This window comes from Perca fluviatilis, chromosome 11 (assembly GCF_010015445.1).
Source record: "Perca fluviatilis chromosome 11, GENO_Pfluv_1.0, whole genome shotgun sequence".
Taxonomy (NCBI): domain Eukaryota; kingdom Metazoa; phylum Chordata; class Actinopteri; order Perciformes; family Percidae; genus Perca; species Perca fluviatilis.
The window spans coordinates 36,492,495-36,505,900 of NC_053122.1; the positions used below are offsets into that span (position 1 = coordinate 36,492,495).

The 13,406-nt window shown below is 39.6% G+C and overlaps 1 protein-coding gene across 1 annotated transcript in view; it reads right to left on the reverse strand.

The window, feature by feature from the left end:
• Positions 1-9,306: 9,306 nt before the first annotated feature.
• Positions 9,307-13,406, reverse strand: part of LOC120567636 (sodium- and chloride-dependent GABA transporter 3-like) — a 58,847-nt gene continuing 54,747 nt past the window's right edge. Inside the window, exon 14 of the mRNA XM_039814558.1 lies at positions 9,307-9,576. Within this exon, the coding sequence (XP_039670492.1) occupies positions 9,442-9,576 (135 nt within the window). The 3' untranslated portion in view covers positions 9,307-9,441. The remainder of the gene's footprint in view (positions 9,577-13,406) is intronic.

The window sequence follows — 13,406 nt, forward strand, 5'->3', positions numbered from 1 at the left end:
TTAAACATTATTTAGCTAATCAAACATTCCCATGTTTGTGTTTTTATTCGACAGCAGGGAAACTGTGAGATGAAGACGAGGAAGAGGAGACGCGTCCTGAAATCTCGTACCTTTTGTAGACGATGAAGGATGCATCGGTATGAAAAGCACACAGATGATTAAAAACTCCCCCTCTGACTGGATTAAGTTTGTTCAATCAATATTTCTATAGCACATTTCATACAAGTTAATGTAACACAATGTGCTTCGTCAAAAGCGACATAAAATTAAACTTTGTTCAATTAAACAGAGTAAAATATATACAGAACATGTATAGAACGCACACACACACACACACACACACACAAACACACACACACACACACACACACACACACACACAGTAAAGATTAACATTGAACAGCGACAAACTCAGTTATTCATAGACTTTTGTGCATATTATAACATTAACTTAGTTAAGCTACTGAACTACCTAACATTAGTGCTGTAGCTAAGTAAACTGTATAGTAATGTTAGCTACAAAGCCAACAATAGTGATGTTGCCTACTATTTTAGTTTGTTTGTAATATTGTTAATCTTGGGCCAAGAGGATACTCTGTGATTGTGTGAGTGCATCACATCGTCTTTTAGCAAGATGGCGGAGCGCGTATACTGTGTATACGATGTTGGTGCTCTCGTCGGGTTCAAGTCTGTTTTTTAGGGGCTAAAGTGCCCCGAAGTCCCCTGGAGGCGCTAGCAGCTTTTTTTCTCCACCCAGCTGTGAGACAGGACACACTGCGGCTCGCCATTTGCAGCGTCTGATATGCAGTATTTTTTCTTTTGATTTCCTTTCTCTCTCCCTTCTGTCTTCCTTGACAGACCGATGAGGTTATACAATATACAGTATATATATATATATATATATATATATATATATATATATATATATATATATATATATATGTTATAAGCTCTAAATGTGATTCACCTAGCTAGTTACCTATTATTTATTATATACACATATATCTTAGTTACCTATTATTTATTATATACACATATATCTGTATTGCATCTAACTTGTTAAATACCTTCTTATACTTATATCTTTGCACTGCCACTGTTTAGTGTTACTTGCCTCATCCAAGTGCTTTTATTTGTCATTTATGTTATAGTAGATAGAGGACTCTACCTCATCATATGTTTTTTTCTTGTGTTCTATTTCTGATGGTCTCTGAGTTACCACACTTTTTGTTGTATGCCTACAATGAAAAATGAAATGTCTTATGACTTGCAATATTATCACGCTGTCTCCTTCCCATTACCTAACATATCTGAATTTATTCTTAGGGAGCCATTAGACCTGTTTCCCAGGCCAGTACCTCCCAGAGTATTGGCTGCCAGACTGACCCCCTTCCAAAAAGATCTGTTGGAACCCAACTATCCAAGGACACTCTTAAGACTCGCGTCAGAAGCGGAGGTTAGTGAAATGAATTTTTATATGTTAATTATGTTAGTTTACCTGTAAAGTTGTACTTTGTTTACATTTTTATTTATAAGCTGATAAGTCAAAAGTAATCATTTGAATGATTACTGGTAATAGTTATTCCCAAATTATACAGTATATCTATGGACCATATATTCCCATTGCAGTTGAAAGAGGAAAAAAAAGAGAAAACAAATATGGGAACCTTATCAGTGAGATTTAAAAAAGCACAAAAAAATAACTTTTGATCTGTACCATTTCCTCAGGTAGCTTAGCACAGTGTGTAGACTTCTATTTCTTTGTACAATGTATTGGAGTAATAAAATACACACCCATTACATAATTTGCATTGTTGTTGTTGCAGACTCTCTCTCTCAGCATTCCACTTCAATGAGAATGCCAACCGTCCACATTCAACAAGTGCTTTGGGAGCTCCTGCCTTTAAACTGGCCTTTCCATAAGCAAAGAATATGGTGGCCCTGAGAGGCCACAGCACGCAACAATAAGACAACACATGCAACTAAACCACAGAACGCAACAATAAGACAACACATGCAACTAAACCACAGCACGCACTAATAAGACAACACATGCAAATAAACCACAGCACGCAACAATAAGACAACACATGCAACTAAACCACAGCACGCACTAATAAGACAACACATGCAAATAAACCACAGCGCACGCAACAATTAAGACAACACATGCAAATAAACCACAGCACACACTAATAAGACAACACATGCAACTAAACCACAGCACGCATTAATAAGACAACAACGTAAACCAAAGGAGCTACGCGCAATAAGACAACACGTACAACTAAACACAACACGCACTAATAAGACAACACATGCAACTAAACCACAGCACGACTAATAAGACAACACATGCAACTAAACACACGCACCGCAATAAGACAACACATGCAAATAAACACACCACGCGCACTAATAAGACAACACATGCAAATAAACAAGCACGCACATTCGAACAACACATGCAAATAAACCACAGCGCACGCTAATAAAGACAACACATGCAACTAAACCACAGACGCAACAATAAGACAACACATGCAAATAAACCACAGCACGCCATATAAGACAACACATGCAACTAAACCACACAACAAAAGACAAATATGCATAACCACAGCACGCAACAATAAAGACAACACATGCAACCAAACCACAGCACGCATAATAAGACAACACATGCAACTAAAACACAGCACAAATTAAGACAACACATGCAACTAAACCACAGCGCACGCAATATAACATAACACATGCAACTAAACACGCACGCCACCAATAAGACAACACATGCATATAAGCACGCACTAGCGCGCACAACACATGCAACTAAACCACAACACGCACTAATAAGACAACACATGCAAATAGCCCACACCACAACGGAAGTGTTTCTAGGGGACACTTTTAAGTGATGCACACGTGCCTCAACCATTGGCTTTCTGGTACATAGACAGACCAGCAACAGGACAATTTTAACAATTTTCGCCATTGTATTCATCACTAAATTCACTTCTGAATACGTTTTAGGCGAGAAATGAACTCTTTATATATATATATATATATATAATATATATTATATAATATAGGCAGTCTTGCGTAAATCGTTGCCGAATTGACAATTTGCTTCAAAGTTTTCGGAATTGAGGAGCTCCATAAAGTGACGCAACAGCCAGCTAGCGCCTGCCGGGGCCGCTAGCTCGTCACTCAGACAGTCCTGCTCAGAGACCCCGCTCTAAGCTGGAGGTCTCTCAGACCGGTCTCGTAAATAAGAGGCTTTCATTTCGCCGTTGATGGATTATTTGTTTAAATATCACAACACATGTCCATCATAAGATTAACGGGAACCTGTGGTTAGCTGCATTTTCGGAGTTAAACTTAAACTCCACATAATAATAAAATACTGAGCACCCTACGTGTGCCAGACTGCCAGTAGGCTACATTCATTTAAAATTAAACATTGCAGTTGGTGCTAAGTGGAGAGTCTGTCATAGTGTGATTGGATATGTTGGTGGCATTGATTCTTAATTTCCCACGAAACTGATCGCGGTTACGTGTCAGTTAAACTTCTCATCTCCAATCCTATCTGTATCTGTGAGAAGTGGCGCTGTCCTGAGTTGAAATCCTACTTTACGGCTTTGTTATCGAGTTAATAGGCGTGTGTTGGCGTCGGCCGCTGTTCATTTCCTAAGGTTCTGAAATGCAAACAATTTTTGACAACTTTTTTTTTTTGAAAGGCGTGCGCCCGTGAGCACCCACGGGGAAAACATAAATCGGCGCAAACACACACACAGACACACACACAAACTGTTCATTTATCATACAGACTGAAACTCAACTTCTAATAAATAAGAAAAAAAACACACCAAAAAAAAGTATGAGCTAAATACCAAATCTAATGTATATAGCCTATGTCATAAATTAAACATGTCTCCCGAAGAGAAACGGGTATCTCTCTCCCCCCGCATCTGCCGGCTGCGCTTTGGTCATGTGTGTGTGTGTGTGTGTGCATGCGTAGGCGCTGATTTATTTTTTCCCCCGTGGGTGCTCACGGGCGCACGCCCTTCAAAAAAAAAGTTAGCAAAAATTGTTTGCATTTCAGAACATTAGGAAATGGACAGCGGCCGACGCGAACACACAGGCCTATTAACCCTATAATAGCAGTAAAGTAGGATTTCAACTCAGGACAGTGCCACTTCTCACAGATACAGATAGGATTGGAGATGAAAAGATTAACTGACACGTAACCGCGATCAGCTTCGTGGGAAATTAAGAATCAATGCCACCGACATACCCAATCACACTATGACCGACGCTCCACTTAGCACCAACTGCAATGTTTAATTTTAAAAGTGTCCCCTGGAAACACTTCTGTTGTGGTGTGGGCTATTTGCATGTGTTGTCTTATTAGTGCGTGCTGTGGTTTATTTGCATGTGTTGTCTTATTAGTGCGTGCAGTGGTTTAGTTGCATGTGTTGTCTTATTGTTGCGTGCTGTGGTTTAGTTGCATGTGTTGTCTTATTAGTGCGTGCTGTGGTTTATTTGCATGTGTTGTCTTATTGTTGCGTGCTGTGGTTTAGTTGCATGTGTTGTCTTATTAGTGCGTGTTGTGGTTTAGTTGCATGTGTTGTCTTATTAGTGCATGTTGTGGTTTAGTTGCATGTGTTGTCTTATTAGTGCGTGTTGTGGTTTAGTTGCATGTGTTGTCTTATTAGTGCGTGTTGTGGTTTAGTTGCATGTGTTGTCTTATTAGTGCGTGCTGTGGTTTATTTGCATGTGTTGTCTTATTAGTGCATGTTGTGGTTTAGTTGCATGTGTTGTCTTATTAGTGCGTGTTGTGGTTTAGTTGCATGTGTTGTCTTATTAGTGCGTGCTGTGGTTTATTTGCATGTGTTGTCTTATTAGTGCGTGTTGTGGTTTAGTTGCATGTGTTGTCTTATTAGTGCGTGTTGTGGTTTAGTTGCATGTGTTGTGTTATTAGTGCGTGCAGTGGTTTATTTGCATGCGTTGTCTTATTAGTGCGTGCTGTGGTTTAGTTGCATGTGTTGTCTTATTAGTGCGTGCTGTGGTTTATTTGCATGTGTTGTCTTATTAGTGCGTGTTGTGGTTTAGTTGCATGTGTTGTCTTATTAGTGCGTGTTGTGGTTTAGTTGCATGCGTTGTCTTATTAGTGCGTGCTGTGGTTTAGTTGCATGTGTTGTCTTATTAGTGCGTGCTGTGGTTTAGTTGCATGTGTTGTCTTATTAGTGCGTGTTGTGGTTTAGTTGCATGCGTTGTCTTATTAGTGCGTGCTGTGGTTTATTTGCATGTGTTGTCTTATTAGTGCGTGCTGTGGTTTAGTTGCATGCGTTGTCTTATTAGTGCGTGCTGTGGTTTAGTTGCATGTGTTGTCTTATTAGTGCGTGCTGTGGTTTAGTTGCATGTGTTGTCTTATTAGTGCGTGTTGTGGTTTAGTTGCATGTGTTGTCTTGTTAGTGCGTGTTGTGGTTTAGTTGCATGTGTTGTCTTATTAGTGCGTGCTGTGGTTTATTTGCATGTGTTGTCTTATTAGTGCGTGCTGTGGTTTAGTTGCATGTGTTGTCTTATTGTTGCGTGCTGTGGTTTATTTGCATGTGTTGTCTTATTAGTGCGTGCTGTGGTTTAGTTGCATGTGTTGTGGTTTAGTTGCATGTGTTGTCTTATTGTTGCGTGCTGTGGTTTAGTTGCATGTGTTGTCTTATTAGTGTGTGCTGTGGTTTAGTTGCATGTGTTGTCTTATTGTTGCGTGCTGTGGTTTAGTTGCATGTGTTGTCTTATTGTTGCGTGCTGTGGCCTCTCAGGGCCACCGTAAAAGAAAGGGAGATGGAGCCTCCAACGAAGGAAAATTGAGCCGACATTCTGTAAGTAAATTATTACAACAACATGCAACATTAATTCATTTAAATTTTATATATAGTGTCAAATCACAACAGAAGTTTTCTCGGGGCACTTCATGTAGAGCAGCTGGGCAATGGAATCAGCTGGGGGAAACAGACAACAGTTAAATCATAACACAAAATTAAAAAAAATTTATGCTAAATTGCCGTTGCTCCTTCTTGCGCTAGCGTCGTTGAGGTTGGCTCACCTCACTAAAAACAAAATGTTTTACCTGGACTGATGCCCATTGCTATTATCATATTTCTATTATTATCTCTTCCTTTCTTGTTGGCGAACCTCTCTCTCTGCAAAATAATTATTTAATATGTTACACTTAAAGGACAATTCCGGCGCAAAATGAACCTAGGGGTTAATAACATATGTGTACTGAGTCGACCGTTCTCTGGGATATGTTTTCATGCTAATCGAATGTGTCTGTAGCTTGGAACTAGCTACCACAAACCGGGGGTTAGCTGCTAACGCTAGCTTTCGGGGCACATGGTATATCACTATTTCTATACCACTAACAAGGCTCAAAATAGCACCACACTTCCACAGTAGCATAATGTAGGTCCCTATATGCAAACCGAAGCATTGAAAACTTTGTAAGTGTACAGACAGTTTATTACAAAGATCGATTATAAAGACAGTAGCGTTAATGTTCACATCCGGCCGCCATCTTGGATAACAGTCATAACCAGTCGAATGACGAACGCCGTGCAACCAGTAACCAGTAACATAGCTCAAACACAGCGTTCGGAAATGTCCTTTAAAATGATTTTAGATGAAACATTTATTTCTGTAAAAACACAGATACAGTTCAGATCAGGATCGCTAGAAATAGAAATTACATACTTAAACAGGTTACATGTTTTGATTTATGTATATAATTCAAACTGATGTATGTAAACATTTTGTTTAAATTTTTGCTGTCTTCAGTGAGGGGAGCCAGTCAGAGCTCAGGTTACTGCAACTGTTATTACTGATTGACTATTTCTACTACAGTTCATATCATTCTATTACACCCACTGCTTTAAATATTATTATTTATATTATTGCATTAGTTGTTAATGTTAACTTGTTATTGTGGTTGCTGTTAATCTCTGTTTCATGAATGCCTGTTACCAGCTTAGCATCTTTTTTAGGATTGTGGTGGTCATTGTCATTATTGTAATTATAAGTCCGATGTTTCTGCCTGTTAAAAGGAGGTTTTTCCTCGTCACTGTCGCAACAAATGCTTGCTCTTGGTGGGAATTGTTGGGTCTCTGTAAATAAAATTGAATTGAACATTTGTAAGCTTCTGTAGCCAATTGTTTCTCTGTTGTGGCCCTCACACTTCTTGGTGTTGTACAACAGCAGTTTTCTGGTTTAATTAATGTAGCATAATATAATTAAAACAGCTGTATATAAATATATTATAAACTATTTGTTGGAGCACTTACTTTGTCATTACTCTGATTCTCAGAGGCCCATAATCAGCTCTGTAAATATTTAGTGCGTTCTGCAGTGAATAAGGGTTCAGACAGACAGGTTCCAGGCCTGGGTGGTCCACCATACACTGTGGTGGTTCAGGTAGCTCGTCACATCTTCGTATGAACTTTCTAAAATATTACATAGACTGTTAAATTACATATGACAGTGATATTAACAAAAAGCAGGAAGCAAAGTAACCTGGTGATGCTGTGTCTTTGTGCTCACTTGACAACACTTGGTTTATTTCATCCTTTTTGTTATTTACGTGGATGCAGTGAGATAAACCAGACAAAAGACCTTTTTCACGGCAGAGGAACAGCACAGGTGTATTCAAAACTATTAATGATGGCTGCATTCCACTTAGGAGAGACCCTGGTATTAAACCATTAACGATGGCTGCATTCCACTTAGGAGAGACCCTGGTATTAAACCATTAATGATGGCTGCATTCCACTTAGGAGAGACCCTGGTACTGTGCATGCTGACTCATTGAAATATCTTACACTTGATGGAACTGAGCCATCGTTAAGGTTATCAATTTCAGCTGGGCTTTTCCTACTATGACAAGTCAACCTGTCTGCTGTGAAAAAGGTCCATAATTGTAACGTTACCTGAGGTATCTCCCTGCAGCACACATGTTCAACCTCGGACGGCATCCGCTCGCAATGTCCAGTAGTAATGTAATAACATTAAACATCAACTGAAGCATGAAACAGGAAAAATACGTAAATTGGTTTAATTCAATGAAAACAAATGAATTTGGAAACAACAATTCACTTTAATACTAGATCTGGGTGTTTTCAAATATTTAGTAGTGACTGGAGAATGTATATGAACATTACGTTTGAACATTACATATGAACGACATTGCGAGGACCGAGGTAAGAACATTAATGTCTCTAGTAATTTCCTTCATATTCGCAAATTCTGGTACATTTTATGAAACTAGAGAGCCGGGGATAAGAGTAGGTGGGTGTGTGTCAGGTAACGCCGTGTGCCGTGCACCGGAACATAAACACAGACACATCACGACAGTATGATAATAACATGAAAACACATCATTCACTCTAAGTGGTTTCTGTGACTTTCAAATGTTTAAAAAACCAAAAGACTCCAAAATACACAGACGCCATATAACGTTAGCCTTAGCCATGAATAGCCACATCACTGAAGACACACTTGTCTGACTTTGTCTAAATCGTTACATAGCCTACTAAAATAAAAACACACTCAAGTTACCACTCTGAAACGTCTTCAATTAGTGTTTAATAGACACATATAAAGGGTACAGCTATAAGTTTAAGTGTCACCATATGGGACCTTTAAGTAAAAGTATGCAAGTATTATCAGGAAAATGTACTTACATTTTTCAAAGTAAAAGTACTCAATGCAGAACTCTCCTCCCATTGTAGAAAGAGTAAAGGATCCAACCAGCTGTGTGTTTAATGGTCTAATCATCTCAGCTGGACTTGTAGGCCGTTATATTGTCGGCTAGTTTACTTTAGAATCAAACATCAGATTTTATAAACTACATGTGTTTTGTGTGCAGAAATCTTAATGTGTAAAGTAACTAGTAACTAAAGCTGTAACAGATGAATGTAGTGGAGTAAAAAGTACAATATTTCTCTCTGAAATGTAATGTATTAGAAGTAGTGAAGTAGAAAGTGGCACGACAAGAAAAGACTCAAGTAAAGTACAAGTACCTCAAATGTTTACTTATAGCTACATTATGTAAGAATTTCTCCCATCTTGCTGTGAAATTGAACATGACAACAAACTGAATATTACTTTCGTTCTTTTCTTTTCATCAACTATATAATGTCAGTGTCAAATTGATTGTTTTGTCTGACCAACAGCCCTAAACCCCAAGATATTCAATTTGTAATTATATAGACCAGCACAAACTTCAATTCATCCATAGAGTGTCATCTTTGCTTGATAAATGGCCTATTCATCAAAAAAAATAATTCATTCATTTTGTCATTTACGCAGTAATGTGAGCTTAGTATCACTGAAATCTCGGAGTTACACGACATTTATTGCAAGAAGCTCATATGAGCGCTGTGATGTCTAGTTAATGGAACTTTGCAGTTCAGACGTCACTGCAGACGCCCTGAGTTCGACCATCCCCTCCTCCTCTTTCAGTTTTTCGCTTTCCTTCTGCAAAGCTGCATCGTTGGCAGGACGACAAAGAATGGACAAACGCTGGAATAAAAAAAAAGGTAAGTAAGGTTTTACACAACTGTAAAATAATGAGTACATAGGGCTAGACAATATATCGATAGCGATGTATTAGGCAAGATATCGTCTTAAACGTACAATATGTAACTTTCTCTAAACCAAAACAATGGATTGTAAACACAGACGTTTGATGACGTTGGGAAGTTGCGTGGAATTATGGGAGTTTTTATTGCTAAACACTATCGTCGATTAGAATGCATCTGTTCACAGATGAGTCTACCCATTCAAGTTTATTCACGTTATGTTTAGTAACGTTTATTCATGTCATGCTAATAAAATAGCTACAGTTTCCCAAACATAATTATGTTTTTATTGAGCAGCTAAAACCACACTATGATAGTATATTTCACATGCCAATTTCACCTTTTGGATTTTACCGGGCGGACGGGGTTTGATGTAACGCTAGCTAGCTACTCAGGCACGAGGCTGAGGGATTGCAGGGGGAATCTCCAGGACGACTACGATGTTCGATTGCCATTGTCAGCAGCAGGAGAACATCTCCCAGCAGCCCGATCTCCCCCTTCACTTTTCTGTAATCTTAACTATTTGTTTTGGTGCTTAACCCACCTTTTGTCGGGTTAATTTAGCTAGATAACTGTAAAAACAGCTAAACGTGAAGGGGGGAGAAATTCAGCAGGGAGGAGATTTTCAGTACAATCACCGGTAGCGCTAACGGAGACGTAGCTAGCTAATATTGTGAATCGCCGATGTTGTGACTAGGATGCCTGGGTCTGATATTCTCTGTTTCCCGATGCTTCATTAAATTACCGTTAGCGTCGTAAGCACCCAGCACCGGCTGAGGCTAACGGTAACTAGCTATTGCTACATGTCCCGGCTGTGTTGTCAGCTATCATCCTGAATGAAGTATCTTTGTGCCGGGGGAGTGAGGCAGGCAGACTAGATGGTGTGCTAGATGGCTAAATTAGCATTAGACTAATCGTCTATCTATACAGCTAATGTTAACGTTACTAGTGAACTTATTCGTGGGTTAGCGCAGTGCTGCTTTTATCCATGGTCAAAACAATCATACTACTAATAACTTTATGAGCGTGTTGAACAAGGTTGTAACCATATAATATTATCCACCAAGCATTAGCTAGCATTGACATTAGCTACTTGTCAACCAGCACATACATTGTAGTAACATTAAAGGGGTGATAGAATGATTATATAGGGTATTTCACACTGTTCCTTATGGTCTCCTAATGGGGTATGTAACATTGGTTGGGCTGAAAATGGCCTGGTTGATATTTTATTGGCCCTTATGCATCCCTGTGTTTTGGCCCTATTTGTAACAAGAGCTTTTCTTCCAAATATGGTATGGTCATGAATATTTAGATGAGCTGCGCGCTGATTTGTTGACCGACTTGCCATACGCATTACATTAGAGAGCGCGCTTGGTATTGGTTCGAATCCCCAATACACATACATTAGAGAAGCGACAGAATCTCATATTCCATACACTGCAATGTTTCATTACCAAATTCACTTCTGAGACTTTTTTAAGCGAGAAATCAACTATATAAAGCTGAAATATGGGCCGTTTTACAAAATTTGATGGCTAATTGCAAATTTGGTAAGACGTGTCGGACTTTAGGAGCTCCACACAGTCTGACGAGAAAGCGGCAGCCTGCTGGGCTCCATACCCAGGGCAAAGTCACCCTTTGTGGATACTGCACTACGGGGCTCCGCGACCAGCTGCCGGCATAACTATAATATATTTACGGTTTGAATTTCGTCACGCCAGTTTGATTTTAAGGCATTTTTATGAACGTGAGGCGTCTTTGTAGGACGAGCAGCTGCTTGCAATATGTCCCATTCATTACAATGGGGAAATACCGCAGCTAGCTAGCTACACTGTCGCCATAACTAAATTATATTTACAGTTTGAATTTCGTCACGCCACTTATATAACATCATTCCCCAATGTCTTATAAAGCTAACCGTTGTGTCCGATTTGATTTTAAGGCATTTTTATGAACGCTGGTATGCCTTTGTAGGACCAGCAGCTGCTTGCTATATGTCCCATTCATTACAATGGGGAAATACCGCAGCTAGCTAGCTACACTGTCGCCATAACTAAATTATATTTACAGTTTGAATTTCGTCACGCCACTAATATAACATCATTCCCCAATGTCTTATAAAGCTAACCGTTGTGTCCAATTTGATTTTAAGGCATTTTTATGAACGCGAGGCGTCTTTGTAGGACCAGCAGCTGCTTGCTATATGTCCCATTCATTACAATGGGGAAACACCGCAGCTAGCTAGCTACACTGTCGCCATAACTAAATTATATTTACAGTTTGAATTTCGTCACGCCACTTATATTACATCATTCCCCAATGTCTTATAAAGCTAACCGTTGTGTCCGATTTGATTTTAAGGCATTTTTATGTAGGACGAGCAGCTGCTTGCTATATGTCCCATTCATTACAATGAGGAAATATCGCAGCTTGCTCACTTTCGCATAACTAAAGTATATTTACGGTTTGAATTTCGTCACGGCATGAATATTACAGGTTCCTCAAGGTCTTACAAAGCTTAGCTAACACTTGTCCGATTTCGGATTTCAATTGAATGTATTTTTGTGAATGTCAGAGTTAGGAGGAGGCTAGCTAGCTCTCATTGATGGACTCCATCTCACCGCGGCTCTAACAATGAGACTCGCAGCCAAAGAGGCTTTATTTCCCCGATTGTTTGTTTAAATAACTCAACACACATACCCATTATAAGATTTACTGGAACCTGCGGGCTGCGGTAAAAGATTGCGGGCGTAACAAGCTCGCTGACACTGCGGTCAGGGCGGGCGATTACAACCCAGGCAGCACCAACACCGGCACTAAACTCCGGCCACAGTCGGAGAAAATTTTGCAATTAGCCATCCTTTTCGTAAAAGCGGCCCATATTTGAGCTTTATATGGTTGATTTCCGCCAAAAAAGTTTCAGAAGTGAATTTTGTAATGGAATAGCAGAGATCTCGCGTGACCTAGCTAGATTCAGAAGACTACCTGATCTCAGGTCAGTTGTGTAGCCTATGTAAATGTTGGGGCGTGACTGTTCTCTTAAGGTTCCGGATTTTGAGATGCTTGCGTAAGCGCAACTCAGCTTTGTTGGGATTCGCCTTCGTTTTCAGCGGCAGTTTCAAAATATGAGATTTTCATAGTAAAGGCGTGTCAGTGGGACTTTGAGCTTCTATGTATGTCCTATTTACCCACCGAACTGTCGTTATTCAACTATGACAGGGTAAAATCGGTTTTGCATTCTATCACCCCTTTAAGCTGGATTAATAGTGTATGTATAATGTATCAATAAATAAGGTTTCTGCTGTATTACTGTGTTGCAAAGTGGCATGCAATTAATCACAAAATGATGCCTTTTGCCAGAAAAAGCAGTGTTACCAGTATTTCTTTCTGTGACATTGTATGTGTACAATTACTCTTGAATGTAGCATCTGGGTGCCCGTGTTTTGATGGAAGTTACAAGTAACTAGATGGTGAGAGAATATAACCAGGGGTTACTGTCACTTAAGAATGTGGGTTTTTGATGGATGACCTTTTGACCTGTGGGGTCAAGAGGTCACGACCTGTCAGAAATGTGATTGATGCCGTCCAGGTGTGTGTGACTGGACTGTTCCGGAAGCTTCTAGAAGGAAGGCGTGTCCCGGAAATGACGTGTGTTAAGTGATGCAATGAGGGAGTCACAGGAAGTAGAAGATGCTTCATTTAAATGATCCAATGAGCGTTAGAGATGAAATATCCGGATGTGTTTGAAATGAGCCAGTGAGAGAAGAG